Source organism: Tympanuchus pallidicinctus, unplaced genomic scaffold (assembly GCF_026119805.1).
Source record: "Tympanuchus pallidicinctus isolate F22 unplaced genomic scaffold, pur_lepc_1.0 scaffold5, whole genome shotgun sequence".
In the NCBI taxonomy this organism is placed as follows: domain Eukaryota; kingdom Metazoa; phylum Chordata; class Aves; order Galliformes; family Phasianidae; genus Tympanuchus; species Tympanuchus pallidicinctus.
In genome coordinates, this window is record NW_026294769.1 from 60,391,857 (window position 1) to 60,415,035 (window position 23,179).

General features: G+C 33.4%; 1 protein-coding gene across 2 annotated transcripts in view; it reads right to left on the minus strand.

The window, feature by feature from the left end:
- Window positions 1-23,179, minus strand: part of CSMD3 (CUB and Sushi multiple domains 3) — a 512,773-nt gene that overhangs the window by 151,051 nt on the left and 338,543 nt on the right. For both annotated transcript variants that reach the window (XM_052703606.1, XM_052703607.1), the window contains 4 exons: window positions 21,402-21,571; window positions 10,515-10,671; window positions 6,925-7,116; window positions 575-701 (listed from right to left, as the gene is read on the minus strand). In XM_052703606.1, coding sequence (XP_052559566.1) covers window positions 575-701; window positions 6,925-7,116; window positions 10,515-10,671; window positions 21,402-21,571 — 646 coding nt within the window. The remainder of the gene's footprint in view (window positions 1-574; window positions 702-6,924; window positions 7,117-10,514; window positions 10,672-21,401; window positions 21,572-23,179) is intronic.

A 23,179-nucleotide genomic window follows, 5' to 3' on the forward strand; every position in this document is an offset into this window, starting at 1 on the left:
AAGTAAGAAAGCAAATAAACTTCAATTTCTGAATGTGGCTTTCTAAAATATTTTTCATGCTTTTATCTTTAGGTACATATAATCTTAATACAGAAATACATTTGAAAGCAGAAGTCCTTTGTAACTGGTAACATTTGAATTTGTGAATCGTGAAATAAATTTATTGCATTAACTATTTAAATAATCTGTATGTTTCCACAGGCTTTCCATAAAATAGTTTCATTTTTCATAAAACACTATTATGTGCAACACAATTACATTCCTCGTAATTTGGTTTCTTTTAAACATACTTTCTGTTAATAGTTATAGTTTGTACACACAGAGTAGTCTAAAATTATTAAACATTTCAGAAAATGACAAGAAATTTTCAAGACTGATCTTCACCAAACAACATTTATTGAAAAGCAAATAGTTTCAACACCAAACTACATATTCAAGCTGAGTACGTCATGAATACTGCCTTTGAACAGCATCTTAAATTCTAAATCTCCATTTTTTCCCTATCAGAACGGACAAGTTTTACTTGTTACATAAGCAAAATAATTATCATAACTATAAGATTTGTTTTCAGTACCTGACAATATTTCCTGGGTCTACTTCAATCACCCACAGGCAACGCAGATTGTTATCATAGGGAAAAGGATAACCAGGAGATAAGATTCTTCCTGATGATTCTCCTTTAAAACGGCCTCCACACTCAGCTAATGAAAACATTACATAATGTTACTATTAATCTATTGCAGATAGCTTTCCAACTAATCATCAGAGCAATCAACTTATATATCTACTCTTTTGCCAAATAAGTAACATGATTGAAACACAGCAAACCTGACTACGTGCCCTAAAACTTTCAGATAAAGACTTCAAATACTTCAAGAAACTCTAAACATTTTTATCTGAGTACTTTTGTATATATATATATATATATATATATATATATATATATATATTAGCATCTATGTCTTTCTAATAATTTTGAATACACATAAATTAGAAAGCGTACCACTGTGCAATAAAAGAAACAAAGATCATTAAAAAAAAATTGAAAAAACAAAAGCAAGAGCATTATGGCACTTTAAACCAGTATAATTAAATTAATAAATTTACAAATTAATAGGTAGGGAATAAAATTTTAAAAATGAAAGAAGAAACATAATAAAATAAAGCAGACTTCTCAGAGTGAAAGTCTTTCAACTTAGAAAATAAAAAAGGTGCAAGACTTCTTACCTGAGACTTGTCCTCACAGTGAAGCTACGTTTCTTAGAGGATAATAGATGGTAAGTAGCTCCCTATTAGTTGGCCTCAGCCAGCCAGTCACTAGGCAAAACGGCATTTCATAATCTATATGACCTAGATAATCTATAAACCTAGATTTTTTTAAATACAGACCCATAGGCCTTTAAAGTTTTCTGATTCCCCTTTCCTTTTAAGGTCCATTTAGTCAAAGTCAAAATAATGGCTTGATTAGATAGGTTAGTATAGTTACAATGCATTTTTGTTTTGATGTAACATCACATAAAATCTCTTAAAATATGTAGTTGAGAGATCTATTATGACCTGTGAATTCCCTGATCAAGTGCAATTGAAATGCTACTCTTAATGGATTTTTCAGCTATAACAAAAACAAATTTTTAGAAACAGATGGCATTTTATATCTTTAAAACACCATCACTAAAAGCTCCCTCTATATATGTAAATATTTTGAAGTTATTCAGTTCAGAAGATAATAATTGTCTATTATTCTTCCAGTGGTGTAAGTATATATATATAAATAAATTACACAATAAAGAAAAATTTGCTTACTGACAAACCAAATTAAACTATAAATGAATTGCATTTTATCCAAGATTACTAAACAATTCTAAGTTTATAAATTCTAATTTTCATGAAAGATAATTTGTTAGATTGTTATTATGATTTTGTCATGATGTGCCACTAGTAACTCTTCAGGTGTCACTAACAAGTAGCAAGGCAAAATCCCTTTTATCTTCTTTCTCCAAACTGCTCATGTGTGAGTGCAGTCCTAACCAAGAATCCTAATTTTATCTTAAAATGTCAGTTCTAAAAATTCAAGGATTTCAAGTTAAAGCAAATACGTATTAATCTTTATAGCATTATGCAAATTCAGTGGTTAAGTTTTGTTGTTATATTTAATACAACTAGAACTGCTTGAAAACAGTTTTGTTGTTGTCTTGTCAATGTCACTTTCTTGCATGGTATGATACTGAAACAGTAGTACCATTTTGAAGTCAACTTATCATTGTAGCAGCAAATTAAAGTATCTGTTGATTTATGTTACTCATAAACATTCAGATAAATAAAATTACTTGTGAATGTCAACCTAAAAATATTTCATTCCAAGCATCACTCTTTTCCAGTTTTCTCAGAGTTTACCACAACAACCTGTAAACTCAAAATATCTTGAGTAGGGCTGGATTCTTGTAAGTATGCAAAATGACTCAAAAGCAAGATTTTAGAAAAAAAAAAAAAAAACATAGGAGTGTTACAAAAATCTTTTTTTTTCCTTTCCAATTTTCTTTTGCAGCAAAGAAGTGTAGTTTCAATATGATTCTAGCTAAAAGTGAATGTTGAAAAAAAAAGTTTCCATAAGCCAGGAATCAATACCACTGTTGATTCATCTTCTCTACCTGCTATTTAATCCATTATTGAATTTAAAGTCTCAAAGATTTGTTCACTCAGTTTTTTGTTTGGATATACTGTGAGAACTATCTAAAAGAAGTTTCAGTTCTGCAGAAAATCCTCTGCAGTGTAACTCCTTTCATTTCTCTCCAGAACATTTTTAATTGAAACATTCTCTTTTCTGATCTTCTCATGCATTTCTTAACTGCTGTCCTGCTTCCCTGTTTTCTCCTAGCAATATTCCTCACAGTGCATTACTAACACATAATTTATTGTATATTTTTCAATCCAAGAAACCCAGACCATGTGAATTGCTTGAGCATTTTAAATGATTCATAGTGGATTCCTTTAGTAGCATGTTAAGCATCAGCAGTGATCGTTAATTAAAAAGGAAAATTGGAAGGTGTGTGGAAATCAATAACATCATTTGCAACTGCTATTCAAAAACCTTTTGAATTCTTAAGCTTGACTATACAAAAATCTTACTTGTTTCAATTAAAATTAATTTAACATCTATTCAGCCAAGCCTAAGGAATCCTCATCTTGGGACAGAAGCTATTGCTCATATACACAACAGTTTTACAGTAGTTTAACTCTTCTCTGGGTGCAAATAGATGGTTTTACCACTTAGGAAAAGAAAAATGCCTTACTGTAATAAATAAAATCAATATAAACCATTCAAAAGCTCGCTTAACACAATCTGTATACTTTCATTAATTTACAGAAAAGGTTAAAATAAAGGAAAGTAAACAAATAAAGGAAAATCATTTTATAAATCATACTTTTTGTTGTTTTGTTCTTTCTTTCTTTATTTTTTAAGCAGAGTAGCTATGTCTCATGTACTGGGATTTTTTTCTTTATATGTGGTATTCTGAACCAGATGGATAAGTGAACTGTCTTAACAGCAGACTGTAAAGATGCATTTGAAATGGCATTAATTTAAAACTCAACAAATGTACATAAATTGATTCACATTCCAAATAGATTCATCTATATAAGACATTTTAAACTATTATAATGCAGTTTTCACAAAAAGCCTGGTGATGATCAAAATCTTAATCTTAGCTGCTTAACTTCTTTAATCTTTTAAAAGACAGTTGGGCAGTTCTTTGTTATTAAAATGAAAAATAATATGAAGACCATAAGGATATGCAGAAAATCATTACTTTTCCCCAGAGGTCCAGCTTCACCTTTCCGTTTACTGAAGGTTTGGGTTTTTAGTTTTGAAGTTTTTACCAGCTCTTGAAAGATGACTCACTTCCTAATTCAAACCTATGTCTTTTCAGTTTTATGCATCTAAACACTGAAGAGAGTACTGCTGAATAATTAAATTGAAAGATAATGTATGTTACTCATCTTGGGACCTTCTTCAGAACTCAGTCCATGTCTCACAAGACACAACAGCATTTATCACCTATCCATGAGGTGTTCTAGAAATCCCCTTTCTGTATTCCATCTAGATGTAAATTATTGGAATCTCTGGATATTTGCTTAGAATATGGTGAAACTGAATTTCCCACAATTAGAGGAAATAGTACACAGCACACCATCTAGATCATTAATCATTAAAAATAATGTTACAAAATCATTAAGAAAATGAAGGAGTAACTTCAGATAGGTTTACCTTGGTTCATTTTAAAATTATTCAAGAACTCATACAAATATGCATGTATATTAGTATGGTGGTTCATCCTATTCTTTTAATATTTAATGAAAGAACTGAAAAACTTTAATTTCAACTTTCTGCCATCATTCACAACATTTTATCTGATCCTTTTGCTCTTACTCCAGTTGGCAACTCATTACCCCCCAGGGGTCAGTAGTGGGGCCCATCTTGTTTAATATTTGTATTGATGACCTAGATGACAGGATTGAGTGCATCCTCAGTAAGTTTGCAGATGATATTAAGTTGGGAGGTTGCGTTGATCTGCCTGAGGATAGGGAGGCCCTTCAGAGGGATCTAGATAAGCTGGATCACTGGGCTGAGGTGAATGGGATGAGGTAAACAATGCCAAGTGCCAGATCCTGGTCTTTGGCCACAATAACCCCATGCAGTGCTATAGGCTTGGGGCTGAGTGGCTGGATGACTGTGAAGAAGAAAGGGACCTGGGGGTGTTGGTTGATGCTCGGCTGAACATGAGCCAACAGTGTGCCCAGGTGACCAAGAGGGCCAATGGCATTCTGGCCCACGAATAGTGCGGCCAGCAGGAGAAGGGAGGTGATCATCCCCCTGTATTCAGCACTGGTGAGGCTGCACCTCAAATATTGTGTTCAGTTTTGGGCCCCTCATTACAAGAAAGACATTGAGGCCTCTGGAGCGTGTCCAGAGAAGGGCAACAAAACTGGTAAGGGGTCTGGAACACAAATCTTATGAAGAGCGGCTGAGGGAGCTGGGATTGTTTAGTCTGGAGAAGAGAAGACTCAGAGGAGACCTCATTGTACTCAACAACTTCCTGAAGGGAGGCTGTGATGAGGTTTGGCCTTTTCTTCCATGCAACAAAAAGGACCTGAGGAAACAGCCATAAGATGCGCCATGGAGATTTAGATTAGACATAAGCAAAAACTTCTCTCAGAGATTGTTCAGGCACTGGAATGGCCTGCCCTGGAAGGTGGTGGCAGTGTTCAAGAGGCATCTGTAAGAGGAGCTACGAGATACCTTTTAGTAGCTTGTGTTACTAATGGTAGTGGGAGGACAGTTGGACTAGATGATCTTGTAAGTCCTTTCCAAGCTTGTGATTTTATGATTATATGATTCTATAACTACCATTTGTTCTCTCTATACTTCCTAGATTCTGCTTACTCTTTCCAGTGCTATGTTTTCTTTTAATTCTTCATTTTCAAATATTCAACAGCAGTTGGTTATCACTGGGAATATTCAAAGGATTGCAACAAGTTTGGGACTTAAACATTTATTCCCTAATTCTTCTCAAAGAGCTGTTCACGTCTTATTTGTTGCATATCTTTCTAAAAGAATTTTATATCTTGATGAATTTATTAGCACAAGAAGGATGTGGAGCTCTTGGTGCAGGTCCAGAGGAAGGCTACTAAGATCATCAGAGGGCTGAAACACCTCTCCTATGAAGAAAGGTTGAGGGAACTGGGCTTGTTTAGCTTGGAAAAAAGGTGCCTCCGGGAAGACCTCATTGTGACCTTCCAATACTTGAAGGGAGCATAAACAGAAGTGGGAATGGTTGTTTACAATGGTGCACAGTTATAGGACAACGGGGAATAGTTTTAAACTGAGATAAGGGAGGTTTAGTTTAGATATTAGGAGGAAGTTTTTCACACAGAGGGTGGTGACGCACTGGAACAGGTTGCCCAAGGAGATTGTGGATGCCCCATCCCTGCAGGCATTCAAGGCCAGGCTGGATGTGGCTCTGGGCAGCCTGGTCTAGTGATTGGTGACTATGCCCATGGCAGGGAGGTTGAAACTTGATGATCATTATTGTCCTTTTCAACCCAGGCCATTCTATGATACTATAAAGTACACTTTTTCAGTCAAAACAAAACCAGGCACAAAGTGCATTTCATCTTTTACTTTTTATACTCGTCCATTACTCATTTCATCTAAATGAAGATGAAAGCAAGAGAAGACAATTACTAGAGTGCTTTAATCTTGTCTTATTTCTTCCCTCTAATGGAAGGAATTGAGCTTGTAGATACTGGCACTTAAAAAGTTGTTGCAATATTATAATAAAGTGTATAATATCATGTTATGCATCACAGTGCCAAAAGCCAAATAATAAAAACATAATATGTCTCCAGATAACCTAGTAACTTTATATGTTGATTTTTTTTTTTCTTTTTAAACTTATTTTGTAGCATTTATAGGTAAATATGTGAAAAGGTTTGTTTGTTTGTTTGTTTTTAGCATAAGATACAGTTAGGAAAAAAACATCCTAGTTTTATAACTTCTCATAAAGTGCATATTCTTCTGGCTTTTGGACTTATGCTTTTATCCTGTCAATTTTCTAACTACAAGTAGGTTTTCATATGCTAGAAATTACATGATGAATGAATGTTTAATAATTACTACCTTTATTTTTTAAAACTGAAAAAGGCAAAACCACTCAGGTAGACTTATGTAAGGTCTAAAGAGATCTCTGAAAGTATATATGAATAGATTTGTATATGTAGAGATCAGATTTCACATCATTCTAACAATATTTGCTAAACCTAAGGGTTGATTGTTTTGTCTTTTTTTTTTTCTCTTTCTTTATACTCAAAGAATAGTTTAAATTAAAAAAAAAAAAAAAAAAAAAGGTAAAAATGAAGGTCTACTACCAATACATGATGGTAGAGGATAGTCCCATGCCCTTCTTTCTCCAGTCATACACTTTAGAAGGCTACTTCCATGGAGTGTGTAACCTGGATTGCATCCATAAATGATAGTACTTCCAGCAAAGTGACCTTGGTCACTGATTTTATATCCAAACTGTGGCACACCGGGGTCTTCACAATGTGAAAGTTCAAAACCTGTGGTAGGAGTAGCACACTCTTGTTAAAAAAATCAAGCAGATAAATGCATTGATGAAATTAAGATTTTCTGTTTTCCAGAGGAAATAAAATATTTTCAGAATTCAAGCAACAGTATATTTAAGGTTTCATCTCTGTTTCTAAACAGCCTTAGTAGGCAGTCTATACCCCTCACTTATATCTCAGAGTAATACTGTCTAGTACACTGAAGTTGAGCCTGCAAGATTGTCATAACCCTTTTTTCCCCAAGAGCTCAATTAAGGACTGAGAACGAAATTCACATTAGCTGTCAATGAGTTCTAAAACAATATTATAATTTATAAAATAGCTGTTAAAATGAATTCTTATTTATTTTGACGGTGATCTAGTCTGTGAATAGACATTTATAGCTCATAGACAAAACTACACAGTAGATTTGTTTGTTACCTTGCATGGGAATGGCACAATAGCAAATCTGGTAATACAGAAATACTGTTACATTCATAAGTTCCTATCCTAATCCTGTTTTCAATAATTTGTAAATTTAAACACTACACTTAGCAAGTAATAACAATGATAACAATGTAGCAAATTCAAGAAGAAAAAAAAAAAAGGACATTTTGCAGAATTGAACGATGTAGAGCAAGAAGGAAAAAGAATGACATTATATAGAATATAAGGTTATTGGGAAATATCAGGGGAAGCAAATTATAATTTAGGCAGAAGATCCTATTAATAAGGTTTCCTGTTATTATTAACTGAGAAGCAGTTCCATACCCCACTTTGTTCAAAAATGAACATTAAAAAAAAAACAACCATACAGTTCTAACTTGTATACCTAACACATAGACAAAACAGTTTGTGTCACTTTGATATTTCTAAGTGTAGCTAGCACAGAGCAAATGAAGGATTTTTCATATTTGCGTTGTTCACTAAAGTTCACTATGTTCAGCTGATGAGCCATTGGTAGCCTTTCATAGTCTCTCCATGAGCACTGAGTCATTACTACTCATTGAAAAAAATGTTCAAAGTTTTATTTTGCAGACAAAACATATCAGGTTGGAAAGAGCTGTTTGTTTACACGATTGAAAAAAAAGTAAAATAATATATTATCTCAGCTCTTATTTCAGCTCATTTAGCATCTCAATGAAAATGGCCCACCTCCTGAAGATATTCCACAGCTTCTCAGCAGAACTTTTCTAATTCCTAAGTGAGTTATTGTTTCCTTTTGCAGACCACACTATTCGAAGTTCTAATGAGGCTAAAAAAAGGTTCATGTGAAAAAGCTATTTTCATATTTTCAGTTTGGATACTTATTGACCAGTCAGAATTTCTCCTTTTTTATAAGAAAATATGTTGATTGTGTTGAGTGAAAATAAGTTTAAATGTCTAGAACACTGAAAAGTTCTCACATCTGCCTACTTGAAGGCAGAACAACAAGTAGTCTTTTTAATTGATCACTTTCCTCTTGAGGATGAAAAAAACAACATGTAATTACATTGCCTGAGCAGTTTTCAGCTGCAAGTTTATTTGAGCTACTTGCACAGTGAAGGCAGTTCTGATAGTAAGACCAAAATGAGAAGATCTCTGTTGCTATGGAAGAATACCATGCAGGTAGGGACATAATGTGAGGGACCTAAAATGACAATAGTTGACTATTTAATGAATGCTCACAGTGTATCCTTGATGATACACAATGATTCTGTAGACCTTGTGGTGACTTCAGTAAAGCCTTTGACATTTTCTCCCGTAAAATCTCCATAGAGAATCTGCTGAAGGGCTGAATGCAAGGACAAAGGTGGACTGTACACTGGTTGAAGAGCTGGGCAAGGTCCTCCAGACAGTTTTTCACCCAACAAAAAGTACACTTGCCCAAGCCATAGGCTGCCACCTTCTCCAGGAGAATACTGTGGAAGATGGAATCAAAAGTGCCTAGGTAGACTACATCCACAGTCTTTCCTTCATGCTTGAGGCAGGTCACTTGGTCATAGAAGGAGATCAAATTGGTCAAGCAGGACCTGCCTTTCCTAAGCCCAAGCTGGCTGCATCTGATCCCCTGGTTATCTTGCACATTGGATGATTGCACTCAAGACCATCTACTCAAATCCTGTAGTTTCTTAGTTTCTTACATATTCCTTTTGACTTTTCCCGTAGATGAATGTCACGTTGGTGAGTCTCCATTCATCTGGGACCTCCCCAGATGTCAAAGACTGTTGATAAATGGTGGAAAATGGCTTGGCAATCACTTCTACCAGCTCTCTCAGTATCCTTGGGTGGATCCCTCCATCTAGGTGGAATAGCAGGTCACTAACTGTTTCCTCCTGAACTCTCTTCCCCATCCCCTTCCATCTCAGGGAACTGAATACCTTGAGGATAACTAGTCTGACTATTAAAGACAGAAGAACACATTAAGACTCAGCCTTTTCCTCATCCTCTGTGGTAACTTTCTCTATCTCATCCTATAAAGGATGGAAATTCTCTTGACCATCCTCTTGCTGTTTATAAATTTCTGAAAACCTTTTTATTGTCTTTAACAGTGACGGTCAGATTAAGTTCTTGCTGGGCTTTCTACTTTCTAATTTTCCCTCTGCATATCCTAGCAACAACTGTATACTCTTTCCAAGTTGCCTGCCGGTCCCTTCTTCCAAAGACAGTAAACTCTTTTTTTTCCTGAAGAAACAACTGTGTGTATTTTCATAATTCACCATCTGATAAACAAGATGTAGATATGTTTGCTCTATAAAACAAAGATCTGAAGAGATTTCACTTCTAATCTTTACAGTTAATTTTGTCAGTCTGCATAGAGTTAAGAAATTTTTGTCTGGAATCTCTTATTTGCTTCCAAAATGGTTGGGAAGAGCTGTTTGTTTACACGATTGAAAAAAAAAAGTAAAATAATATATAATCTCAGATCTTATTTCAGCTCAGGAATTATTTTAAGCAATCATTCAAGTTCAGTAATTGTTAGTCTAATGCAGTATTTGTATTGAATGTGAGTCTAAAGATGGAGAATTTATTTTAATAAACAAATATTTATGAAACAATTCTATTAAGTTTCACATTTAAAATTACCCTCACGTTTAAATATTTTTATGTGCTAGCACTCTTACCTGAAGTTCTACTTTTTTATCCTCTCCAATACGGAAAATACATCAAAAAACCCTCTAGAAACACAAACAAACAAAAACCAGAACTTCAATTATCAAATTAGAGAAAGTACTCTGAAAGCCTGGTTTTAGTATGCTGTTTAGTGTAGGAGTTTAAAAAAAAAAAAAAAAAAGAAAAGATTATTTTAATGAGTGATTTGCATTTGATTTTATCGCTGTTCATCATTGGATTGCATTTTTATCTTAAAAGAAATTATTTTTTCATTCCTTTACAATCATAAATCTGTTACTATTTTTTTCTCAAATACTTACTGGTATAAACAAGTTGAAAGCCTTCATCAGTGCCCTCTGTGTCTGAGTTGAATTCCAACCATAAATGATTTGAAGTACTACTTAGCGTCAGACCTCTTAATGATGCACCAGTGTATGCACCCAGCAGATGAGCAGTATTGTCTTTGCCATCATAGATCTGTAAGAAAAATGCAACTTTTGCAGTCACTAAAAGAAAATAAATGCATATATTTGATTTTGAAAATAATTCTCTACATTTCAATTAAGAGGGAGGATAGCTCTGCCAGAGGAGATCATTTTCCAGTCCACCCTGAATACTCTCTGGATATGTTGTTTGTCTCTGCTCAATTATGTTGATTTAATTGTGGTTATTTTTCATATGCACAGCATAAAATATGTCAGTTCCTTTTTTTGCTAACAAAAGAAGTGGGCAGTGTTGCCATATCAGCTCAGTGCTTGTGAACATCTGTGTTTTCTCTTCCACTGCCAACACTGCAGTGCTCATCACAGACAAACAGCAAACACTTACTTTGTGTAAATGTGTCTGCCACAAGACACTGAGATGGCGTAACATAAAAGCTAATATCTATCCATCTTTAACTAGTTAAATAAACTTCTGGTTGTTTTTCCGTTTTTTGTTGTTGTTGTTGTTTTATTTCCTGTGTAAATCGAGGTTTAAAAATAACTACACAGTAACAGGAGTCTCGGAAATCAGAATAAAATATACAGAAAAACTTCTGTAGTTAGAAAGAGTAACAAAATCTATGTGCAAATTAGAAGACAGAGTTTTTATGACATATTTTTCTTTCAGAGTTGAAATTGAAAGTTCAAGCAGACTACTAAACATATTAAATGATCTTTTAAGAATACTTAGCAAATTTCTTTCAAGCTTTGTTGCTTTAATATCAGTGGTTGGTGTACAACTATATATTTTTTAGAACAGCTAAGCTATTATTTAACAGTAATTGTTAACCCAAATAATATATCTTGTAGGATTTATTTATTGACTTCTATAATGTAAACATAAGTTTTAAGAAAAAAAATCTCTTGCAAATGTGCAAACTAAATAATTTTCAATTTGTACTAATGAACTAATTGCTAAATGAACAGAGTCCTAAATATTTTCTAATTGTAATTAAGATATAAATTGTAACCAATGCCTGCATTTGTAAACTGGAATCTATATCAGAATGAAATAAAAACAAATAGATCAGCAGTAGTAGCAAGGCAACAAAGTGAATCAGAAATGATTTATGTTCTCCAAGACTTATACACTTTAATTCGGTTTTGCAGAAATTCTATTCTACCTAGTGAAAAAAAAAAAGAAAAAAAAAAGATAACATAAAAGAATTGATTTCTAACCACCTGATAAATAATTATACAACCATTCAAGAAGCACTAACAAATGATTTGGCTTTATTTCTTGATTTTACTGAAACCTGTAAATAAATTCCAAAGAAATTTCAGACTTAATGTCCTTACATGGAACAAAAAGAAGAAATTAAAGCAAAACAAGATGCATTCTGGGGTGCATTGAAAAGAGTCTGTCCAGGAGATAGAAGGAGGTGATACTCCTCCTCTGCCCTGGTGAGGCTGCATTTAAAATACTGTGTCCATTTCCAAACTCTCCCGTTCAAAAAACACAGTTATCTCCAAGGAGTCCTGCAGATGGCCACAAAGATGATTAAGGGCCTGGAGCATATCCCATGTGAGGAAAGGCTGAGAACCTCAGAGAGCATCTGATAAATGTTTGTAAATATCTAAAGAGAGATGGAAGGCAAATGGATGAGGCCAGGCTCTTCTCAGTAGTGTGTATCAATAGGGCAAAGAGTAATGGCCTAAAACTTGAACACAGGATGCTCCTTACTAACATGTAGAAGAATTTCTTTATGGTAAGGATGACACAGTACTTGAAGAGGTTGCCCTGAGAGGTTGTGGAGTCTCCTTCTATGGAGATATTCAAGACACATCTGGCTGCACACTTGTGTGATCTACTGTAGGATACATACTTTACATACTTTAGCAGAAGGATTGGACTCAATGACCTCTTGGGACCCCTTTCAACCCCCGCAATTCTGTGATTCTATGAAGGTGCAATTAATGCTTCTCGAGTATAAAGTTTTAAAATATATATAATATAAAGTCTTCCTTAATATTATCAAAATTTCTTTAAAACTGAAGTGAGATAAGGAATCAAATAGGGCCAGAATAAAAACAGAATATTACTTCTAAAACTGACATTACATTGTGGCAGTCTTAAAAAAAAACCAGCTTGTGTTTGATGCTCTTTTCCTAATCTCTCCAAGCTACTTATTAGCTAATAGCACCAAAGGATTCAGGATTTATTTTATTTTTAAACACTTCACAAGAGTATTCAATTTTCTGCTGTGTGTGAACCGCTAAATTAACTCTAAGAAGCTATTAATAAGTTCAAAGAATTACAGAATCAGAAGAAATTCTGAGTTGAAAGGGATCCAAAAGAATCAGAGTCCAATTCCGGGCTCCACACAGAACTATCTAAAAGCTAAACCATACGTTTAAGAGTATTGTCCAAGTGTTTACTGAACTCTAGAAGGTTTGATGCAGTGACCACTTTCCTGGAAAACTTTTCAATTTGAAACCACCCTATCGATGAAGAATCCTTTCTTAATACCCAGCCTGACTTTCCCCTGACACAGCTCCATTCTGTTCCCAGAGAGAAGATATCAGGATCTGTCCCTTGTGAGGAAGATGTACACCTTCCTCTCCTTTTCTCTAGGCTGAACAAAGTGACTTCAGCTGCTCCTCACGTGTCACCCTCCAGAATTTTTGACAACTTCATACAAATTCTGATAGTTTGTCACTCTAATATCCTGGTGTTCAGAGCTGAACACAATGCTTGAAGTAAGGCCATACCAGTGCAATTATACCAATCATTTTCAATGGTTTGCCAGAATTTTCCAGAAGTCACTTCATGGTACAAATTTTCTTCACAATATTTTCCCCATACATTGCTAATTTGGTTAACTGTCCTACGTTATTAAGCTTTTCCTACTGACACCATGTATTGTGACCATCAAAATCTTTTAAATGTTGGTACTAGTTCTATTTTACAGACTAGATAAGAGCCCCACTGTAAAATATCTCTAGGACTACGGTGGAGCAAAATTCATGGTACTCTAACACTTTCAAAACTCTCTGATTCTTTGTGTGGGTGAACTGCATTTGGTTGAGGGAAAGATATGATTCATTTCTACATTAAATTGAATTTTCCTTTTTCTTGGTTGCTGACTTAAATATTCAAAGATATATATATATATATTATTACTCTTGACATAGCAGAGGTTCTCTTAGGAGCATAAATAGACGCACATTTTGCAATGTAGTTCTTAATTTAAGATACATTGTCTTTCTTATACTTAATTCAATTACTGAACTAAATTCAAGTTTCTAGATAGCAATTATGTATTCCAAATCCATTCCTTAGCAATTAAGTTGCAAAGAAACTCATTACAATCAACATAGTCTTTTGAGATTTACAGAGCCAGCATTTCAATTTTCTTAAAAAAGCTGAGAGTTTTGCTTAAATTTTTGAATGAGTTAATAATTAATTCACCACTAGAATTTGATCCATAGGACAATAATATTATTTGTGGTTGATTATTATCTTAATTTTATAATAGGAATATTTGTTCCCATTCAGCTTGTCAGTACTTTTGTATTTATGTTACTAGCATACTGTATTGCTCAGGATATTTACTACACAAATAATAACAAAAGGTGGCTGGTTTTATTTTCCTTAATACATTCTGTAGCACTAATGCAAAGATAATTGATTCATGACTGCAACCCATCTGAATATTGTAGTAACAAGTCTTTCAGAAAATGGAAATGCAACTTTATCAGTTATTTAGAGGCCTGATTTGTTAAATGATTAATTCAGAAAAGTAAAGGCACAAAAATTGAATTATGTTGAATTATGAATTAATGTCACAACAATACTTTGAAATGTCCCAGAGGAGGATGATAGTAGTTAACACTGTTGAGAAAAATAGGTTTTGAACCTAGAGATATATTGTTTACTGACAGCTGGGGAGATTATTTTCCATTTAAAGTTAGAGAATAATTAAAACCTCCCAAGCTTTCCGGAGGCTCAATTATTAACAAATTTTAAATGAAAATAGTCTTTTTTTTTTCTGCTAAATTATTTGAACCTACTCCATAAAATTTTACCAAGGGGATGTTATAGTGTTTTTTGTTTTGTTGTTTTGTTGTTTTTTGTTGTTGTTGTTTTGTTTTTTTGTTTGTTTTTTTCAAATGTGCATTTTAATCAACTATTTTTGAGACTTGCCATTAAACATAAAAGACACACAGATATGAAGATATATGCCTTTATAAAGAGAAGAAATAACAAAATCAGCAGCTCAGAGATAAGGCTGTCAGCACCCTGTCAAATATATCACTTATACCACATTCAAAGAGAAGCACTAATATATAGACAGAAAAAGGCCCATATGTTTGGATATTTTTCCTTCCCTATTTCACAATCATGTTTTCCTATGATATTGCTAAAAGGATAGTGAATGTGGAAATTCTTAAAAATTGGTTAAGAAACAAATCTGCAAAAAGCCACAAAAATAACCTCCTTTTAAACAAAAACTTTCAAAAACTTAACCAAGCACATTTTTCCAACTTGGTCCACAGGTTATAAAGCAAACAAATGCAGTGAAACTGAATTATATGAATTGTAAAGGATCATAAAGTAAGAGTGCTAACACAAACATTGTGGAAAGAGACCACAACACCAGTTCTCCTTTATCTTTCGACATACTGCTCCCTGCAGTGCTGCTGCACATCTTTTAAAAGAAGTTAAAAGACAGACTATTTCAGTGCAACATCAAAAATAGTTATTAAAGTTATCTTTCTACATACATGCAATCTCACCTGGAACATTAGTTCTCGCTCTATATACTAGAAAGGAAGATAACATGACCAAAATAGTGAAAGCGGAAAGTGGTCATTCGCCATAGAGGTCTGCATATTGTGCTTACCACTTCTCTCTTTCCTGCCTTTCAAGTGCTATCCATTAAATGCAATTACAAGTATACAGAATTTTTCAGAATAATATTACATTTAAAAACAGGGTATTGCGGCATTATTAATATAATGCTTTTACTATTATTTTTAAACAGTGGTCTTTATTTTTAACTGTGGTCTGCTTCTTTTTCTCCAGTAGATATAATATCTGATTAGACAAAACTTTTAGATACAACATGAAATATTTGTACCTAAAATGTTGATTTTGATGGACTTTTTCTTTTTTTTCTTTTTTTTTTGCCTTACTCCTGGAACTCATTTCTTAGAGTCACTGCATATTTATCTTGCAGTAAAAAACATCCAGAATCTTACTGTTTTTAAGGATGATTTTCCACTTTTCCATTTCTATCAGAAATGAAACTCCTGCAAGTGTGCGCTGATTTTATATCAAAAAGGGGATGAATGGAATTATACAAATTTTAAATAGATGAAACTTCGGAAGAAATGCATGCTATTTATTTTCTAAATGGACAAGTGTTTTTTTCTTTCTCAATCTTACACTTAGCTGCAGTTTTAAAGGTGAGAGCAAAAGAACTCTGTGAGTTTCTCAATGGAAGCATTTTGATCTACTTCCTGAAAAACAAAACAAAACAAAAAATATATATATATATATGCTCAATCATATGGAATTATTGGTCAGGATATCTACTACAGAAGAACAACAACAGACAAACAGTAAAAAATGATGTCCTCTTTCCATTTTAATCCTTTTTATACTTAGTGTTTCTTTCTCTGGGTTCACTTATGGAACATGCCTACAGTTCTCTGGTTTGGTGTTTTTTTTTCCCTTAAGCATTAACATAAAACTATTCTCCTTATTAATCAGTACCATGCATAGGAGATTGATCAACTAAAAATAAAAATATTATATCTATATTAAGACTATGTTAATATTCATAAGAGTTATCTGTCTCCTAGTAAAATAGAAAAACATAGTCGAAGATCCTTAGATAAAGTAATACTTTCAACTTATTTCAACACAAAACATTGTTTGCCACTAACAATTAAGTCTTCAAGCAAGTAGTCAATTCTGGTATTGACAAGAAGTCAATAGAGCTAACAAAGACTACAAATCTTAAAAACAAGACTGGTAAAAAGAAGTAAATTCAGGAGGAAAAGCAGGTTCGGACCTCATACTTTGAAAACTATGTATTCTTTTTCCTGCCTTCCACATAGGCAGAAAATTCTGGAAACATTTTTAGTGAACAAATTCAGTTAATGTATAAATTACAAAGAAGGAAACAATTTACAATTTCTGAGATTAAAAATAAATGGATTTTCTGATAGTTACTATACACATCTTAAATTATTCATACGCCGTTGTGAAATTTTCACTGATCAGTAATGATTCAGTATCTCGAGCAGGCCTTACAAACACAAACACGAAAACTTACATATTCCTTAGAGCTTCCAAGAAAACAACAAAAAAAGAGTAAGTAGCAAGAGCAGTGACACTGACAAGAGAACTAAATGCAGACTAAATGAAGGAAATAAAAAACAAACGTTATCTTCTGAATCCTTTTTTCTACCACAGTTTAAAATTGACAAATAGCAGCTCCACCTTTTCATCTGGTGAATAACATTGAGGGCGGTCATTTATTTATGTCAAATACACTATTTTCCTCTAATGTTGTATTCTCAATCCAAATGTTTTATTATTTCATTCATAGTATTTGTCAGGTATACATTTGATCCATGGACATTTAAGTCACATGGTCACTAGCAGATACCATGACTTGAATAATGAAGTATCTAAAGCTCTGGAGAATATTAAGTCAATTTGGGCTTTAAATGCAAATTTATTTGTGTAACTCTAGTAATCTAAAATGTTAGCTCATAGAAAAAGTATAATGAGTACCTGATTAACTTCTTTACCAACTTTTTCATGTATTTTTTCATGAAGAACAGAGATTAATGCATAAAAATAAAAGGCAGTTGTTGCATATAAATGTCTTTAAAAACATTTCACTGAGATTGACTGAGAATGAGTCTAAGAGAACACAAGAAAATATATGGAAATCAAGCCTACTTTCCTGATCTTGAAGATATTAACAGTAAATACCTCCATGTTCCCAAGTCAGATATATATCAAATCTTTCCCTGCTTCTTTTTCACCTCCTGGAAATGAGCAGTAATCAATCATAAGATAATAAAGACCAGTAGACTAAAGATTAACACAAGCAATGTCAGAATCAGTTCCAAGGAGAAAGTTCTAGAATGCGTGACTGCTGCCTTGCATTTCCTGAAACAGGATTCCTTTATCTATTCATTTAAATGAGCACCTGGAAAACGTCTTATTGGATTAAGACAGTTTGCATGAGCTTCATTTTAGAGATGAGGCAGGAAGGAGTTTCACAGATTTCATTCCTTCCCAAAAATCAAATGATTCTGTCTTGATACAATGTCACGTAGGCTGAAAGAAAGCAATAATTATTATGAAGAATATTTCTTGTGGAGTTTGAAAATACATGAGGAGGAATTTTAGCTCATCATTATTCAAGAGAACTGATCTGAAATGCAAACACTCTTAATTACCTGCTACTATTTTCATCCAATAGACACAAGTGCAAAACAAATATTTCTGTCAGTGACATTTACAGCAGAATGGTGGTCTTCTTCCTTTGTAATTAATTTGGTATTTCACTGAAATTCACACTGAGAAGCAGTATTGAAATATAATTTATTTTAAATATGTACAAGTAAATGTTTTCTAGTAAAAAATCTGTAGTGCATATGGTTGGAGTGGCACTTAAGAAAACTTAAGTGCATAAATATTTTAAAGACTGAATGTGCATTAAATGATTAAGGAAGAAGAAAAAAAACACATAGAAGAAAAAAGGTATAAGCTGTTGGAAAATTTGTATTTATATGCTAAAGCTGCCACTCAAAAAACTCTTAAGGAAAGTGTATCCACACAGTTTTAATTGGATAGGCATGAAAATGTGAAGTGGGCTTCAAGGATTTTGATTCTTCTTGCTAATGTTGGTTAACATGGAGATCTTACCATAACTTCACTTAATTTTTCTGCTCCACTGAGAAATTCCAAAACAGGAAAGATGACACAGCTGCATATATCATTTGGATGTTTTAATGGTAACTTTAAAATGCATTTTTATTTTTATTTAATTTTGCATATATATTTTTCTTGCTGTCTGATTTCATTTTGCATAGGTCAGTTAGGTTTGTTCATGTTTTAGCCACAATAAACTCATTTGTGAAGTGCTTATGTTTGACAACTTATGACAGAAAATCCTAACCTAATTCTCAGATGGCTAAGGTTAATAAATCCCAGAATTATTTCTTACAGATAAATTGTACCATAATCCTTCTCACTGTGGTAGCTACAGAGCAGAATCTGGCATTAAAAAAAAAAACAAAAAAAAAACACAGTTTTTATTAATAAAACATGATTGGCATCGTAATCTTGTTCTTTTGATTTCTAGAAGACATCAGATTATTATGAAAAATCAGACAATTAGTACATCCATTTAGAAGGTGGATACGAAAAGTAACCTACTGTAATCATTATCAACTTTAAATATGTAGATGGTTAAGTAATATATACACTTGGAAATTTATACTTCACAAATACAGTAATAACATCTATGTAAAAATCAAAAAGCTACTACATTTATAAGCTAAAATAACTTTGTAAAATTCTATAAAGTTCTAGTAACACTTTTTCCACTCTGTTTTTTTTTTGTTTTGTTTTGTTTTTGTTTTGCTAGTGAAAGTCATCTTGAATAAGATGCTATATATCAAACAAGGTCAGAATCACTTGAGGTGTAAACCTCATGTACAAAATGGAAGTGTCAGTATATTAAATTCAGTTTATTTGTGTAAGAGCTGGGGAAAAACATTATTATTAGATCACAGCATAATCAATGAAGTTACTGAAAAGGAAAATAGAATTCACAAAAGTTGTAATTCTGTTCAAAGTTTAGTGTTTAATACTAAGCACAGAATATACACACATGTTAATGCAATATTTGGTTTATAGCTTCAATTTATTATTTTTAAAAATATTTGTGCTCTGATAAGAGCATATTTTAGGGAATGGATTCTGGAAGAACTTGAGATTGTCCAACTCCTGTCTGCACAAAGAACTAAACAAATTTAAACCGTGTTTCAGAGACCATTTTCCAAATGCTTCTTGAACTTCATCAGGCTTGGTGCCATAACCACAGGGTGCCTGTTCTGGTGCCCAAACACCCCCTCAGTGAAAAACTTTTCCTAAGATGCAACCTGAATCTCCTCCACTCCGTTTCATTCTCTCAGGTCGTATTGCTGATCAGAAAGAGGAGAGATTAGCATCCACCTGTCCACTCTGTGAGGAGCTGTAAGCTGCCTTGAGGTCTCCTGTCTCCTCTTCTCTGTGCTGAACGAACCAAGTGATTTTAGCTGCTCCTCATACATTTTGCCCTCTGGATCCCTCATAATATTTGCAACCTTCTTTGAACATTAGTAGTTTCGTGTTTTTCTTACATTGTGATGCCCAAAACTGCAAACAGTACTTTAGGGGAAGCTGTACCACCACAGAGCAGAATAGGACCATCTGTTCCCTTTAAAAGCTAGCAATGCTGTGTGTGATACACCCTAGAATACCCTAGCTCTTCTGGCTGTCAGGGCACACTGTTGTCTCATGTTCAACTTGCTGTCAACTAGAAGCATCAGAACTCTTTCTGTGGCTGCTCTGCAGCTTGTCATCATCCAGCCTGTACATGTATCAAGGGTCATTCCAGATATAGAATCACTTCATTGTTGGATAATCATCAACTGCATGACTCTAAATTCCCAATATCATGGGAATCTCATGATAGCATCAGACTACTTTAAGTAACATGGGATGAATCCCTTCAGGTCCTTAGACATATCTACATTCATCTGGATCAACAAATCCTGAAAAAGTTCAGAGCTGGCTTGGAGTTCATCAATAACAGAGTCATGGACCTCCAATTCAAGACTCCTTGGGTTCCAGAACTCATTATTGGTGTTGAAGAAAGAGGCAAAGGCAGCATTAAAAATCTCAGCTTTGTCCAAATCCCATTTTGTGAGGTGACAATCCTCATTAACCAGCAGATTAACGATTGAAGAGATCTCTGCAGATTATCTAATCTGAACTCCCTGCTATAGCAGGTTTCCTACTGTAGGCTGTACAAGAAAGTGTCCAGGTAAGTTTTAATCATCTCCAGAGCAGGAGACTCCATGACATATATGGGCAGCTTATTCCAGTGCTCTGCCACTCTAAAAGTAAAGAAGTTTTTTTCTTATGTATATAAGAAACTTTCAGTATATAAGTTTGTGCACCTTGACTCTCATCCTCATCATCACCAAAAAGGGCTTTGTCTAATCCACTTGATGCCTGCCTTTTTAATACTTAAAATAATTTTACAAGATTTTTTTCTATCTCCTATTCTCTAGGCTAAAGTACTAGGTTTCTCAGCCTTTCTTAATATGAGAGATGCTTGAGACCCCCAGTCATTTTTGTGGCTCTTCCCTGGGCTCTCTAGAAGTTCCCTGTCTGTACTGAACTGCAGAGTCTTGTGTCAGCCACTCTCTTCAGAGCATCAGGCTACTGGCTCCTGCCAATTCTCTGCAATTCCCTGAGGTTTCCTCAGCTTAGAAAACCTCTCTGTGCTTTGCCATCCCCACTATCGGAAAAGGAACCAGCACTTAAGTTGATCATCTCAGTGACTGATGTAATTAGACACATATTTAGACAATTACTTTCTAAGACATGATGAATATAACCTTGTCCTACACTATACAGACAGATCAAATTCAATGGCATGAGACACTAAAAGCTTATAAATAACTAAAAGGACTACTTACCTTAAGAACATCTCCTTGAGCTAAATGAAATGTTCTGGCAGAAATGTTTATTCCTTTTCCTGCTTGTACCTGAATGCTATAAATACATTCATGGTTGTTTTCATAGTTAAGAGGATAATTGGGGGACAGTAAAATCCCTTCATTATTTGTTGTGGAGGCTCCACATTCAGCTGCAGGTAAAAGAAAATGTTAAGGTATATTTTATTAAAAAGCATAAATATTTTCAATAACTATGACAATGGGAATGTTAATGCAAATCAATTCAACGTTATTAAAATTTATTGATATTATAAATCTATTTTTTAAAAGTTCATGCTAGTGATTGAAGATTACAAGCTTATTTTTAACTTGCTCCAACACTTCAGTAAAAGTGTGTTAGATCATATGGAAAATTACAATCATGTTAATGGAACGCTCCATAATCATGTTTTAAAAGACCTTTCTAGAATTTTGTTTTGGAGGAAATTTATTTTGTTTTTATTAAAAATTATTTCTCCAATACAAAAACAAAACAAAACAAAAAATTAATGAAGACATGCAAAATGAATGAAAGTAGTCTAGAAGTTTACATATGCGTATATATATTTGTACACACACAGGCATATACATACACATATTCACAGAGATTAATGACAAAGAAATGTTTCCTACTATCAATTTACTACAATTTATATCATACTCAGTGGCAAAGTTAGAGAAGAATAACAGTTATTGCAAACCTACCAATGAAACAACTGAAAAAAAAAAAAAAAAATCACACTGACAGACAAGAAGAAAAGAACAGTAAGAAAAACAAACAAAAACGTAAAGAAAAAAGAAAGGAATGAAATGGGTTTAAGTAAAAATGGGAAAGTGCTTCCAGGTACTACTGCAATAATTCCAAAACCAAAATTATTTAATTGAGGACTTAAGAATCTGAGTTTAACCATAAAATATACAAACATGAAAATTTCTGGGAACTCTTCATTAGACAATAATAATTAGCTTCATCTACTATCATAATTTACAATATTTGCATTATTTTAATTAAAATATTTTGAGCATTGAAGAACCAGGTATGTTAAATTAACACCACACCAACAAACTACTGGAATTCTTTCCCTCCCTTTCAACTTAGTTCTTATAAAAGGTCATTATACTGAATGCACAAAAGCACTTCCTCTCTTTTTAACAGATTTAGTTTTATTTTAAATGTAAATGTCATACCAAATATTCCAGATTTATGTTTGTATCCAGATCACTTCAAGATTCCTACCATTTTTTTTTTTACACAATAACACAAGAATGCATTCATAGTTAGTTTAAACTTGAGGAAATAATTGGTTTCTAATTTCTCTGAATATGAAATGGTATTATGCTACAACATATATAATGTATTGAAAAGTTGTTTAAAATAATCTATGAAATCTATTTTAAGAGCTTTTATTTTTTTTTTATTGGCAACTCCCTCATCAGAATAAGTCAAATTCAGAATACTGAAATATATATATTTATACTAAACTTGTATATTAAATGGCTTATTGCTTTATTGTTCTTTTTTATTTTGCAGAAAACCATATCAGAAATGAATCAAAGCAGAAGAAATCATTGATGGCTATGTACTTAGTACATAGGAGTACGTAACAATTACCAAAAATATTTAGATGTCACAAGTTTGCCTTAGAAAAGTTGTATTCATGCAATCTATGCTGAAGTAGGAAACTTTCTAGCCCACACGATCATGTCTTTTATTTTATTCTTAATAAATGTGTATTTGCTACTCTGAAGATGCATAGGTC